We start from the raw sequence: 12163 nt of genomic DNA on the forward strand, positions 1-12163 counted from the left end.
TGATATAAATGGCCCATTTAGCTCTAGGGAAGTGGCAGCTGCAGTGGGACACTCACAGTCAGTAAGAAAGAGGCTTATGTAACACTGAATGGGACAGGACCCTGCTGCAGTGGCCTGCGGCAACAGAGGAGCGACTTGAGCAGTGTCAAGCAGGGACACACAGCCCAGAACAGACCGTCTGTTTCAGAGCCAACTAAAGCCTGTGTGTCCTGACTGGGGATGATGTGGAATGAGGGCACAGGGAGGGGGACAGGGAGGGGATTGTGGGGAGAAAAGAGTGGGATGAGGAGGAGGGGGGGTGGAAAAGGGAAGGTGGTGCTCCACTGGCTGTTTCCATGGCGACATACCCACCTTGGCTCCCGTAAACATGTGTGATGGTGACCAAGTGACCTAAGGAGCAGATTCAAATCTAGTTAGTTAACAACAGTCTTAATCACATTTCAATCAACTATAGTCTATTTCAAGGGAAATGTTCAGGAGGATTTCTGGGTAAAGTGGAACAACACTGAATACCGTGGGATTCCATCCGTTTTAATTCTAGAAAAGGAGCAGCATGGTGATGCGATGTGTGTAGACTCACTCTTGATAGCTAAGTGCTCCTGTAGCAGGTTGGTATATTCCTCCTTGCTCAGTTGTACAGGCAGTCCCTCCAGAAGCAGGTTGACCTGCACAACTTGCTTCCTGCTCTCCACTATGTAGAAACGTGTCTGGTTCATCTGCCTTAGGGAGATCTGTCAGAAACAAAAAGACAAAGATAAACACGCACGCCTGTTCATAAACACCTACACACACATACAGTGCATTAGGAAAGTATTCAGACCCCTTGACCTTTTCCACATTTTGTTACGTTATGCACACCCAATCGCCCATAAACTTAAATGTCAGGTTGAAGTTCCTCATACCTTCCTTATCTCCTGCAGTTTGTACAGTAGCAGCTCCTGGCCTGTCAGCCCTTGTCTCTGAACTGAATGTAGAGAGAGAAATAACACACCCCGTCAGTGAACTTTGATAAGATACAGTAATGAAGGCATATAATAAACAGAGTATGACACTTGCTATGTAAAAACCCAGCCTTGGTGTATAGGTCTGCCACCTTCCTGTTTCCTGTTTCCTGACCTTGCTTACTGCCCATGTAAACCTCCACAAGGCTGAAGCTTGATGGGTCTTCGTCCTGGAGAAAAGAGCATCACCAAACAAGAGTATTGAACGAGGATTGTCATTAACAGATACGTTTATACAGTCAGAGCAATGGAGTCTCTAGTACAACCATTAATTGCAATTTCTGTGAACAATACTAGTGCCAAGGTATGTGCCAAGCTGCAGTTAAGGTGGACTGGGTGTGTTATGTTGGAGACCTGCTGGTAAGCTGTACCTGTCTTCCCAGTTGAGTGAGGACCTCCTTAATGACAGAATCCACTGTGCTGTTCTTGGAGATGGAGATGGATATGTACGCCACACCAACCCTGTAAACAAAGCCAGGCAGTAGAGATGGGAGATAGAGGTATGGTACATAAGGGCAACTTTTACCATGGGAACAACTCATTAGGCATCAGCAAAGGATTGTTCAAAAAGGAATGCACTTTTAGGGAATAGTCATTTGAGATTTGCCCAATGACTAAGTATTGTCCCCCTGCAGTACTCACTTGAGCCAGCCAGCATAAACCTTGAGGACCTCTGTGTCCTGGGGTTTGGCCCTTAGAAGCCATGCCTCAGGCACATTCTCCTTAAAGATGGCCTTTTCGTCAGGGGTGCCATTACGGTTGAGGATGTCATTGCTGTGTAGAGCCTGCTGGCCGTTGTCTTGGAGCTCGTAGTCCAGCGAGTCATCTGGGATGTAGAAGGTCCTCAACGCTGACTCCTGCAGACAGGGATTAGATCAGTGATCATCCTCCTGGAGAGACCTACTGGGAGTGCAGACGTTTGACACACCTGACCTGATTCTAACGACCAGTAGTACTTAAACACTTTGCATAGTCAGTGGTGGAAAAAGTACCCAATTGTCAGTAAAGTAAAGATACCTTAATAGAAAACAACTCAAGTAAAAGTGAAAGTCACCCATTAAAATACTACTTGAGTAAAAGTCTAAAAGTATTTGGTATATACTTAAGTATCGAAAGCTAATTGCTAAAATATACTTAAGTATCAAAAGTAAAAGTATAAATCATTTCAAATTAAGAAAACCAGAGAACATAATTTTCTTGTTTTTTAAAAATGTACAGATAGCCAGGGGCACATTCCAATACTCAGACCTCATTTACAAATGAAGATTTAGTGAGTCCGCCAGTTAAGAGGCCGTGGGGAAGACCAGGGATGTTCTCTTGATACAGGCGTGAAAAGTACATTATTTTCATTTGGATTGTAGTGAAGTAAATGTTGTCAAAATTATAAATAGTAAAGTACAGATATGAAGAAAAAAACTACTTAAGTAATACTTGAATGTATTTTTACTTAACACCACTGCTGACCAGCTGAACATCAGGACCTTGAATCAGGTGTGACAGAGCAAGGCTAAAGGCTACATACACAGCAGATATCCAGGAAGGAGTGGTGGGAGAAAATAAATGCACTCTAAAAATAATGAATCACTTGGTGCCAGAAAAAAGTGGAAATAATCCCGTGTTAATCCAGTTTTAGGGAATGGGGAGAATCTCACCACCACTTCCTCATTCTTGGTTATCCGAGGAATGGAGACCAAGCGGAAGTGGCTGCGCTTGACTGCATCGTCCCCATCAAACACCTTGAGAACCTGCTTCCCTGAAGTTTGCAAAAAAACACTCTTTAGACAAACGTGGGAAATTCTACATGTATGGACCTGTATAATTAGGATAGATTACTAAACATTAGCAAATGCTGAACATTGGGAGCGTTAGGACCCGTTAGCTCAGTGTCATGCTCCAAATAGCACACACAGTTAAAGTGACACAAAATACAGTACCAGTCAAACATTTGGACTCATTCAAGGGTTTTTCTTTATTTGTACTATCTTTTACATTGTAGAATAATAGTGAAGACATTAAATACTATGAAATAATACATATGGAATCATGTAGTAAGCAAATCAGAATAGATTTTAGATTCTTCAAAGTAGCCACCCTTTACCTTGATGACAGCTTTGCACACTCTTGGCATTCTCTCAACCAGCTTCACCTGGAATGCTTTTACAACAGACTTGAAGGACTTCCCACATATGCTGAGCACTTGTTAGCTGTTTTTCCTTCGCTCTGCGGTCCAACTCATCCCAAACCATCTCAATTGGGTTGAGGTCGGCTGATTGTGGAGACCAGGTCATCTGATGCAGCACTCCATCACTCTCCTTCTTGGTCAAATAGCCCTTACACAGCGGTTGGAACCAAAAATCTCAAATTTGGATTCATCAGACCAAAGGACAGATTTTTACTGGTCTAATGTCCATTGCTTGTGTTTCTTGGCCCAAGCAAGTCTCTTCTTATTATTGGTGTCCTTTAGTAGTGGTTTCTTTGCAGCAATTCGACCATGAAGGTCTGATGCACGCAGTCTCCTCTGAACAGTTGATGTTGAGATGTGTCTGCTACTTGAACTGTGTGTAGCATTTATTTGGACTGCAATTTCTGAGGTTGGTAACTCTAATGAACGTCTCCTCTGCAGCAGAGGTAACTCTGGGTCTTCCTTTCCTGTGGCGGTCCTCATGAGAGCCAGTTTCATCATAGCGCTTGATGGTTTTTGCGACTGCACTTGAAGAAACGTTCAAAGTTCTTGAGATTTTCCGGATTGACTGAACTTCATGTCTTAAAGTAATGATGGACTGTCATTTCTCTTTGCTTATTTGAGCTGAGCTGTTCTTGCCATAAAATAGACTTGGTCTTTTACCAAATATAGCTATCTTCTGTATACCATCCCTACCTTGTCACAACACAACTGATTGGCTCAAACGCATTAAGAAGGAAAGGAATTCCACAAATTAACTTCTAACAAGGCACACATGTTTATTGAAATACATTCCAGGTGAATACCTCATGAAGCTGGTTGAGAGAATGCCAAGAGTGTGCAAAGATGTTACCAAGGCAAAGGGTGGCAACTTCCAAGAATCTAAAATATATTTAGATTTGTTTAACACTTTTTTGCTTACTACATGTTTCCATATGTGTTATTTCATAGTTTTGATGTCTTCACTATTATTCTGCAATGTAGAAAACAGTAAAAATATAGAAAAAAAACGGAATGAGTACAGTTGAAGTCAGAAGTTTACATACACTTAGGTTGGAGTCATGGAATCTCGTTTTTCAACCACTCTACAAATGTCTTGTTAACAAACTATAGCTTTGGCAAGTCGGTTAGGACATCTAATTTGTGCATGACACAAGTAATTTTTCCAACAATTGTATACAGACAGATTATTTCACTTATAATTCACTGTATCACAATTCCAGTGGGTCAGAAGTACACTAAGTTTACTGTGCCTTTAAACAGCTTGTAAAATTCAAGAAAATTATGTCATGGCTTTAGAAGCTTCTGATAGGCTAATTGACATCATTTGAGTCAATTGGAGGTGTACCTGTGGATGCATTTCAAGGCCCACCTTCAAACTCAGTGCCTCTTTGCTTGACATCATGGAAAAATCAAAAGAAATCAGCCAAGACCTCAGAAAACAAATTGAAGACCTCCACAGGTCTGGTTCATCCATAAAAAAGCCAGACTACGGTTTGCAACTGCACATGGGGACAAAGATCGTACTTTTTTGAGAAATGTCCTCTGGTCTGATGAAACAAAAGTAGAACTGTTTGGCCATAATGACCATCATTATGTTTGGAGGAAAAAGGGGGAGGCTTGCAAGCCGAAGAACATCTTCCCAACCTTGAAGCACGGGGGTGGCAGCATCATGTTGTGGGGGTCCTTTGTTGCAGGAGGGACTGGTGCACTTCACAAAATAGATGGCCTCATGAGGGAGGAAAATTATGTGGATATATTGAAGCAACATATCAAGACATCAGTCAGGAAGTTAAAGCTTGGGTCTTCCAAATGGACAATGACCCCAAGCATACTTCCAAAAGTTGTGGCAAAATGGCCTAAGGACAACAAAGTTGAGGTATTGGAGTGGCCATCACAAAGCTCTGACCTCAATCCTATAGACAATTAGTGGGCAGAACTGAAAAAGCATGTGCGAGCAAGGGGGCCTACAAACCTGACTCAGTTACACCAGCTGTTAGGAGGAACGGGCCAAAATTCACCCAACCTATTGTGGGAAGCTTGTGGAAGGCTACCCGAAACGTTTGACCCAAGTTAAACAATTTAAAGGCAATGCTACCAAATACTAATTGAGTGTATGTAAACTTCTGACCCACTGGGAATGTGATGAAAGAAATAAAAGCTGAAAGAAATCATTCTCTCCACTATTATTCTGACATTTCACATTCTTAAAATAAACTGGTGATCCTAACTGACCTAAGAGAGGGAATTTTTACTAGGATTAAATGTCAGGAATTGTGAAAAATTGAGTTTAAATGTATTTGGCTCAGGTGTATGTAAACTTACGACTTCAACTGTAGGTTTGTCCAAACTGTTGACTGGTACTGTAACTTCTTACAGAAACGTTAGGGACTCTTATATAGTTAAAACATGGGAATAATTGTATCGGTTTTGATGTGACTTCACTGATCACAGGGAAACATTACTGGCCAAATACACGTGACAACTTATCCTGTCTCTACCTGAATCCGCTGTGGTTGCCGGCTGGCTCTCCTTTGTAGTTGCTGGAATCTGGGTGTCAACTTCGTCCAGGTTATCTGATGAAGCAAAAGTGTTAGGTATAGGTACGTGAAGGCAAACAATGAGGAAATAGAATGAACGTTGCATTTGCTTTCCCACATAGTTTACACACGTGTGAAACATGGAATGCTTTTTTAATTTCAAAGTCAAGCACAGTTTATCGTTGCTCATCTTGCTTGACAAATGACATCTTGTCTGACCTAGAACAAGAGACAACGACAAGTTGACACTTGCTCAAAGACAGACGTCATTCCTAACAGCCTAGAAGTAAGAATGTTTATAAAGGGACTGAAAAGTTGACTGTGTGGTATTGTCAGAGAATGAATTAGGCCTAGGTCTCACATTTTCAGAACGGAAACTCAGCCATTCAGTTACAGTGCCTTTGGAAAGTATTCAGACACCTTGACTTTTTCTACATTGTTACATTACAGCCTTATTCTAAAATGGATTAAATTGTTTTTATCTCCCCTCATCAATCTACACACACTACCCCATAATGACAAAGCAAACACAGAAATGGTTGCAAATTTACAAAAAAAAATTACAACTGAAATAGTACATTTACATAAGAGATCAGACCCTTTACTCAGATATATTTATTGAAGCACTTTTGGCAGAGATTACAGCCTCAGTCGAGTCTTGTTGGGTATGACGCTACAAGCTTGGCACACCTGTATTTGGAGATTCTTCTCTGCAGATCCTCTCAAGCTCTGTCAGGTTGGATGGCGATCGTCGCTGCACAGCTATTTTCAGGTCTCTCCAGAAATCGGGTTCAAGTCCGGGCTCTGGCTGGGCCTCTCAAACACATTCAGAGACTTGTTCCAAAGCCACTCCTACGTCATCTTGGCTTTGTTCTTAGGGTTGCTGTCCTGTTGGAAGGTGAACCGTAACCTGCTCAGACTGGGGATCAGTCTGTGCTTTGCTCTGTTCATCTTTCGCTCGATCCTGACTATTCTCCCAGTCCCTGCCGTGAAAAAAACATCCCCACAGCATGATGCTGCCACCACCATGCTTCACTGTAGGGATGGTGCCAGGTTTACTCCAGACGTGATTCTTGGCATTCAGGCCAAAGAGTTCAAGCTTGGTTTTATCAGACCAGAGAATCTTGTTTTGCATGGTCTGGGAGTCTTTAGGTGCCAACCGAAAGGTTGCTGGATCGAATCCCAGAGCTGACAAGGTAAGAATCCGTCGTTCTGCCCCTGAGCAAGGCAGTTAACCCACTGTTCCCCGGGCTCCGAAGACGTGGATGTCGATTATGGCAGGCCCCCGCACCTCTCTGATTCAAGAAGAAGCATTCAGTTGTACAACTGACTAGGTATCCCTTTGCACTTTTATTGATGCGTGGCTTCCGTCTGGCCACTCTACCATAAAGGCCTGATTGGTGGAGTGCTGCAGAGATGGTTATCCTTCTGTAAGGTTTTCCCATCTCCAAAGAGGAACTCTGGAGCTCAGTCAGAGTGACCATCAGTTTCTTGGTGACCTCCCTGACCAAGGCCCTTCTCCCTCGATTGCTCAGTTTGGCCGGGCAGCCAGCTCTTGGAAGAGTCTTGGGGATTCCAAACTTCTTTAATTTAAGAATGACGGAGGCCTATGTGTTCTTGGGGACCTTCAATGCTGCAGAAATGTTTTGGTACCCTTTGCCAGGTCTATGCCTCAACACAATCCTGTCTCGGAGTTCTACAGATAATTCCTTCGACCTCATGGCTTGGTTTTTGCTCTGACATGCACTGTCAACTGTGGGACCTTATATAGACAAGTGTGTGCCTTTCCAAATCATGTCCAATCAATTGAATATACCACAGGTGGAATCCAAGTTGTAGAAACATCTCAAGGATGATCAATGGAAACAGGATTCCATTTTGAGTCTCATAGCAAATGGTCTGGATACTTATTTAAATAAGGTACCTGTTTTTATTTTAAATTAATTTTCAAAACTTTCGAAATACCAGTTTTTGCTTTGTTGTTATTGGGTATTGTGTGTAGATTGATGAGGATATGTTTATTTATTTAAGCCATTTTAGAATAAGGCTGTAATGTAAAAACATGTGGAAAAAGTCAAGGGGTCTTAATACTTTCCAAATGCACTGTATATCTTATTACTTTCTTAATTTATTTTCCAATGTGTATATTTTGTGTGCACACTGTCTATATTTGTTTGAATGGTAATGTCGGAGTGTGAAACAGTTGCTTAGAGGATGTGGCTTTGGGTATGGGGGTGGGGAGGGTTAATGGACGGTGGAGACCAATGTTCCCTCAAAAAAAATTCAGCACTGAGCAAATTTCAGGTCTGCTGAGCGCAAAGTTGAATGTTGTGAAAATTCTGTGCAACTTCCAGCGCGCGTTTACTGTTAACACTGAGGCTGTACCTGCTTTAAGTTTCAGTTTTAACAGTGGTTCAGTAGGCTACTGTGGCTATTTGGTCATAATGTAGGCCAACCAGAGTGGCCTACTATCAAAACAATAGAGAAAATGAGATGACTGAACATTTTGTTGTGTTGTGTGATGCAAGAAACCACTTTACAAAATAAAATGCATCATTATTCCCATACAATTATTACAGAGAATCTGACAAATGATGCAACCCTCTGCCTATTAGCTCCTTTGCTTATTCAAGCCTGTCTGTCTTAAAAATACAACACTACCCCTTTAAGACAAACAAAAATCTCTTTACCTGACTTGCTTTCAAAGATGTCTAGAAATGTACACATTTTGTGCTCTTGTAGAACTATGCAAAATGTCTTCCATAGTTTGTTTTGTTTCGGTATGTTGCATTGAAAGCTGCTAATATTGCGTTGAGTCGATCACAATTGCCACAATAAAGGAAAACGCTGATAGTGTCAGCAGGGAAAACTCTAGAACAGTGGCCACCAACCTTTTATGAGTCAAAACGCAAGCCGAGATCGACCACTCAGATTGTTTTTTAACATGACTTAAAAAAATGTAAGCCTACGCAACATTAACCAATCAAAAACAGTACTGTAGCAACGAGGTTTGTGCAGTAAGCTATAGGCCCAATACATTAACACCACATATTGGCTTTGCCAATGCATTGTTTTTTAAAATGTATATTAAACAATTTGAGGTAGGCTGTATGATCACACCGGTAATAGATCAGTTCTTGCATTACTTGTGAAGCACAGCTGAGTGAGCATACATTTAAATAATTTGCTTTTTATTTTACTGGGCTGATGGTGCCTGCATCTGATAGTCACTCTCAGTGGAAGGAGAGAACAGCAGACTGAGGTTCCTCCACTGACACTGACCAAAAAGGGACACCGAAACTCGAGTCGGACCGCATTATTTCTGCTTCATGCACAAATTCATGTTGTTGCTCTTATGAACAGAGAAAGTGAAATATTCCTTGATATTAAAAAACACCCAAGCCGCTAATAATAATAACAATGCAAGCCACTTTCCTCCTCATTCATTACTGCTGCAGTGCTTGTTGTAGCGCTGAGTGGAAATAGGAAGAACGGGCATTTTATGGGTTATAAAAGTGTTGAATACAAAGTGTTGACAGTGCTGAGTAAGAACTTAAACATGAACTCACTCATAAAACCAGCAGCTCTTTGCTGTATTCATTGACACATTTGATTTGATTTGACAGTCTCTCTCTAGTCATGGTTTTAAACATTTTGAAATCTCACAGTATGAACTTTGCTGTAGCTTTTTAATTTTTAATTTATTTATTTAACTAGGCAAGTAAGTTAAGAACAAATTATTATTTACAATGACGGCCTACCAGGGAACAGTGGGTTAACTGTCTTGTTCAGGGGCAAAACAACAGATTTTTACCTAATCGGCTCAGGGATTTGATCCAGCAACCTTTTGGCCCAACGCGCTAACCACTAGGCTACCTGCCACCCCAGCTATGCCTGCTACGTTACTGCAGACACAGTAATCTGAGCCATCCGATTGTCTAGCGGTAGGCCTGTAGTGTACTTGATTTGCTCTTCAGGCACGTCGGGAAGGCAGAATTTGTACCTTGAGACACATGAAAAAGTTAAAAATGGCAACAGTTCGCCTACCCGGCGCCCAGTGTAGCTGAATCACATGCACCTACCGCCAACAGCCTGAGACGAAAAAAAAAAAAAAAGGAACAAGGCTTTATCGTTGTTTTTTTTCTTCCACAGAAATGTTTGCCGATTAACTAGGAAGGCCTTGGAGATGGACCGGTTGGTGACCACTGCTCTACAAAGTTGAGTGAAGTTCGCAGCTTAGAGGGAACATTGGTGGAGACCACCAGCTTACCCAGGTCATTCTGGCAGCTCTCAGAGATGCGGTAGCAGTGCATCTTGCTGAAGTTCCGCGAGCATATTCGCACGCAAGCGGGGTGAAGGAGCATGCTACGTAGACGTCCTAGGCCACACTCTGGAGGCACAATGACATAACAGGCAGCGTGTGTCTGCAAAGGATGAAACAAACGCATTATTAACTATAGTTGTTCTTTAGTGGCGGTACATTTGGTGTCGTTTTGAGGCTTACCGTCATACCACACCACTCGCACCGCATCCCCGCCAGGACGTCCGAGGAGCCACAGGTGCGTCGGCAGACCTCACAGCGTGCACCTGAGGGGATGTTTCCCTCTCGCCAGTGGTGGTGAAGCGTATCCTAGGACAATAAGAGAGAAAAGGAGACGGAGAGAGAGGTGGTTCAAAAAGCAATAAGTGAATTAGTCACCACATCGGAATACACTCATTATCCTGCTGGATTTGCTTTAATGTAGATCTGGCTGGACCAAACATTTGATATTGCTCAGCACAGCAATAATTTCTCTCACATCGTTTCAGTGTGCTTGCTCATGGAACTCTTTGGCTCAAAATGATCCCTCCCCTGAACGAGGCAGGTTATCAGTGTTAAAGCTACAATCTGTAACTTAAATTCCGTCTCAAAAGTGCTACCCTTGCACTAGTCTTCTGTTTTGCCTCTTTGCCTACTGAGAATACTGTACCTTTCCAGCAAACTGTGAACATTCCCAGAACATTCCCTAAGTTTCCCATTAAGTTTTTTCGAACATTAGAATGATAACATTCCCAAATATTTTTGCGAAGAAAATGCTTGAAATGAAATATCCTTGGAATGTTCTTCTAACATTCATTAAAATGTGTATTAATTACCATATAACATTCACCGAAGGTTGTCATTAGGTTGCCAGGGATTGTATTAACACAATGTTCCGGTGAAAGCAATAGAAAAGGTTCTAAGAAAACATTACAGGAATGTTCTGCTAATGTTGATGGAGATGTTATTAAAAACAAGCAAGGAACGCTCTCATGAAATTAGTGTGACGTTATGACATGATTGTTCCAATAATGTTTTCTAAACATTCTTCAGCAATGAGGCCTGGATTCAATTAAATTGGTTCTGAGAAAACATTACTGGAATGTACTGCTAACATTAATGGAGATGTCATCCGATACACCTACCAAGGTATAGGGTCTTAATTTGACCAGTTTCTCACAGCAGGAAAATAATCCTGCAGCACCAGGAAATTTGAGTTGAAATGTTGATGATAAGTAAGGGACATTTTTGTATGGGTTAATACGTTTTTCGTTAGAACAAATCAAATCTGACATTTTTAAGTGGAAATTACCAACTTTAAAAGCCTCGAATACACTACAAGTTGTCATTTCCTGCAACAGGGTGGTCAAATTAAGATCCTGTATAGGCCTAACAATTAATGATGCGTATTGATAACAACAAACCACCCAGCAAACCGGAAACATTCCCAGAACATAAGCTAACATTTCCATTCTAAGTTCTAGTTAGAGTTTGAGCTAACATTAGGATGATAACATCCCACAAACATTCAAAGAAGGTTTTTTGATCACCACAACCTTTTTCTTAATAAAATGTTATAAATTAAATGTTGGAATGTTCTCCTAACATTCACTAAAATGTTGTTCACAACATCTGTAAAAACTACCACAGAACATTCCGGTAAGGTTCTCATTAGGTTGCCAGGGAATGTATTAACACAATGTTCCGGTAATGTTCTTAGAACATACTGCCGCAAACAAAATATGGGCGCAACAGAAGTGGTTCTAAGGAAACAGTACAGGAATGTTCTGCTAATGTTGATGGATGTTATTTAAAACACCTATACACAACAAGCAAGGAATATTCCTAAAATGGTCTCAAAAAGGTAGTGTGATGTTATGACATGATGGTTCAAATAACGTTCCCTGAACATACTTTAAAATGTTGGAGCAATAGAATTTGTAAAAAAAAGATGAAAAAAAGGTGTCCTGGTATAGTCAGCGAATATGGATGGAGACATTACTACTAACACCTAGAACAAAAAAGAAACAGTCCTCGAAGACTCTTATAAAGTTATTACTTAAAGGTTAAGACATGATGACACAAAATTGTTCTAAAAACCTACTTCAACAATAACGGAAGTAGTTCTGAAAACATTGCT

General features: G+C 41.3%; 1 protein-coding gene across 1 annotated transcript in view; it reads right to left on the reverse strand.

The window, feature by feature from the left end:
* LOC139390783 (diacylglycerol kinase theta-like) overlaps nt 1-12163 on the reverse strand; it is a 31793-nt gene that overhangs the window by 9921 nt on the left and 9709 nt on the right. Inside the window, exons 5-14 of the mRNA XM_071138158.1 lie at nt 10228-10353; nt 9994-10147; nt 5685-5759; nt 2654-2754; nt 1644-1858; nt 1373-1463; nt 1117-1171; nt 903-964; nt 581-731; nt 352-390 (exon numbers count right to left, since the gene is read on the reverse strand). Of these exons, the coding sequence (XP_070994259.1) occupies nt 352-390; nt 581-731; nt 903-964; nt 1117-1171; nt 1373-1463; nt 1644-1858; nt 2654-2754; nt 5685-5759; nt 9994-10147; nt 10228-10353 (1069 nt within the window). The remainder of the gene's footprint in view (nt 1-351; nt 391-580; nt 732-902; nt 965-1116; nt 1172-1372; nt 1464-1643; nt 1859-2653; nt 2755-5684; nt 5760-9993; nt 10148-10227; nt 10354-12163) is intronic.

Source organism: Oncorhynchus clarkii, chromosome 31, assembly GCF_045791955.1.
Source record: "Oncorhynchus clarkii lewisi isolate Uvic-CL-2024 chromosome 31, UVic_Ocla_1.0, whole genome shotgun sequence".
Classification (NCBI taxonomy): domain Eukaryota; kingdom Metazoa; phylum Chordata; class Actinopteri; order Salmoniformes; family Salmonidae; genus Oncorhynchus; species Oncorhynchus clarkii.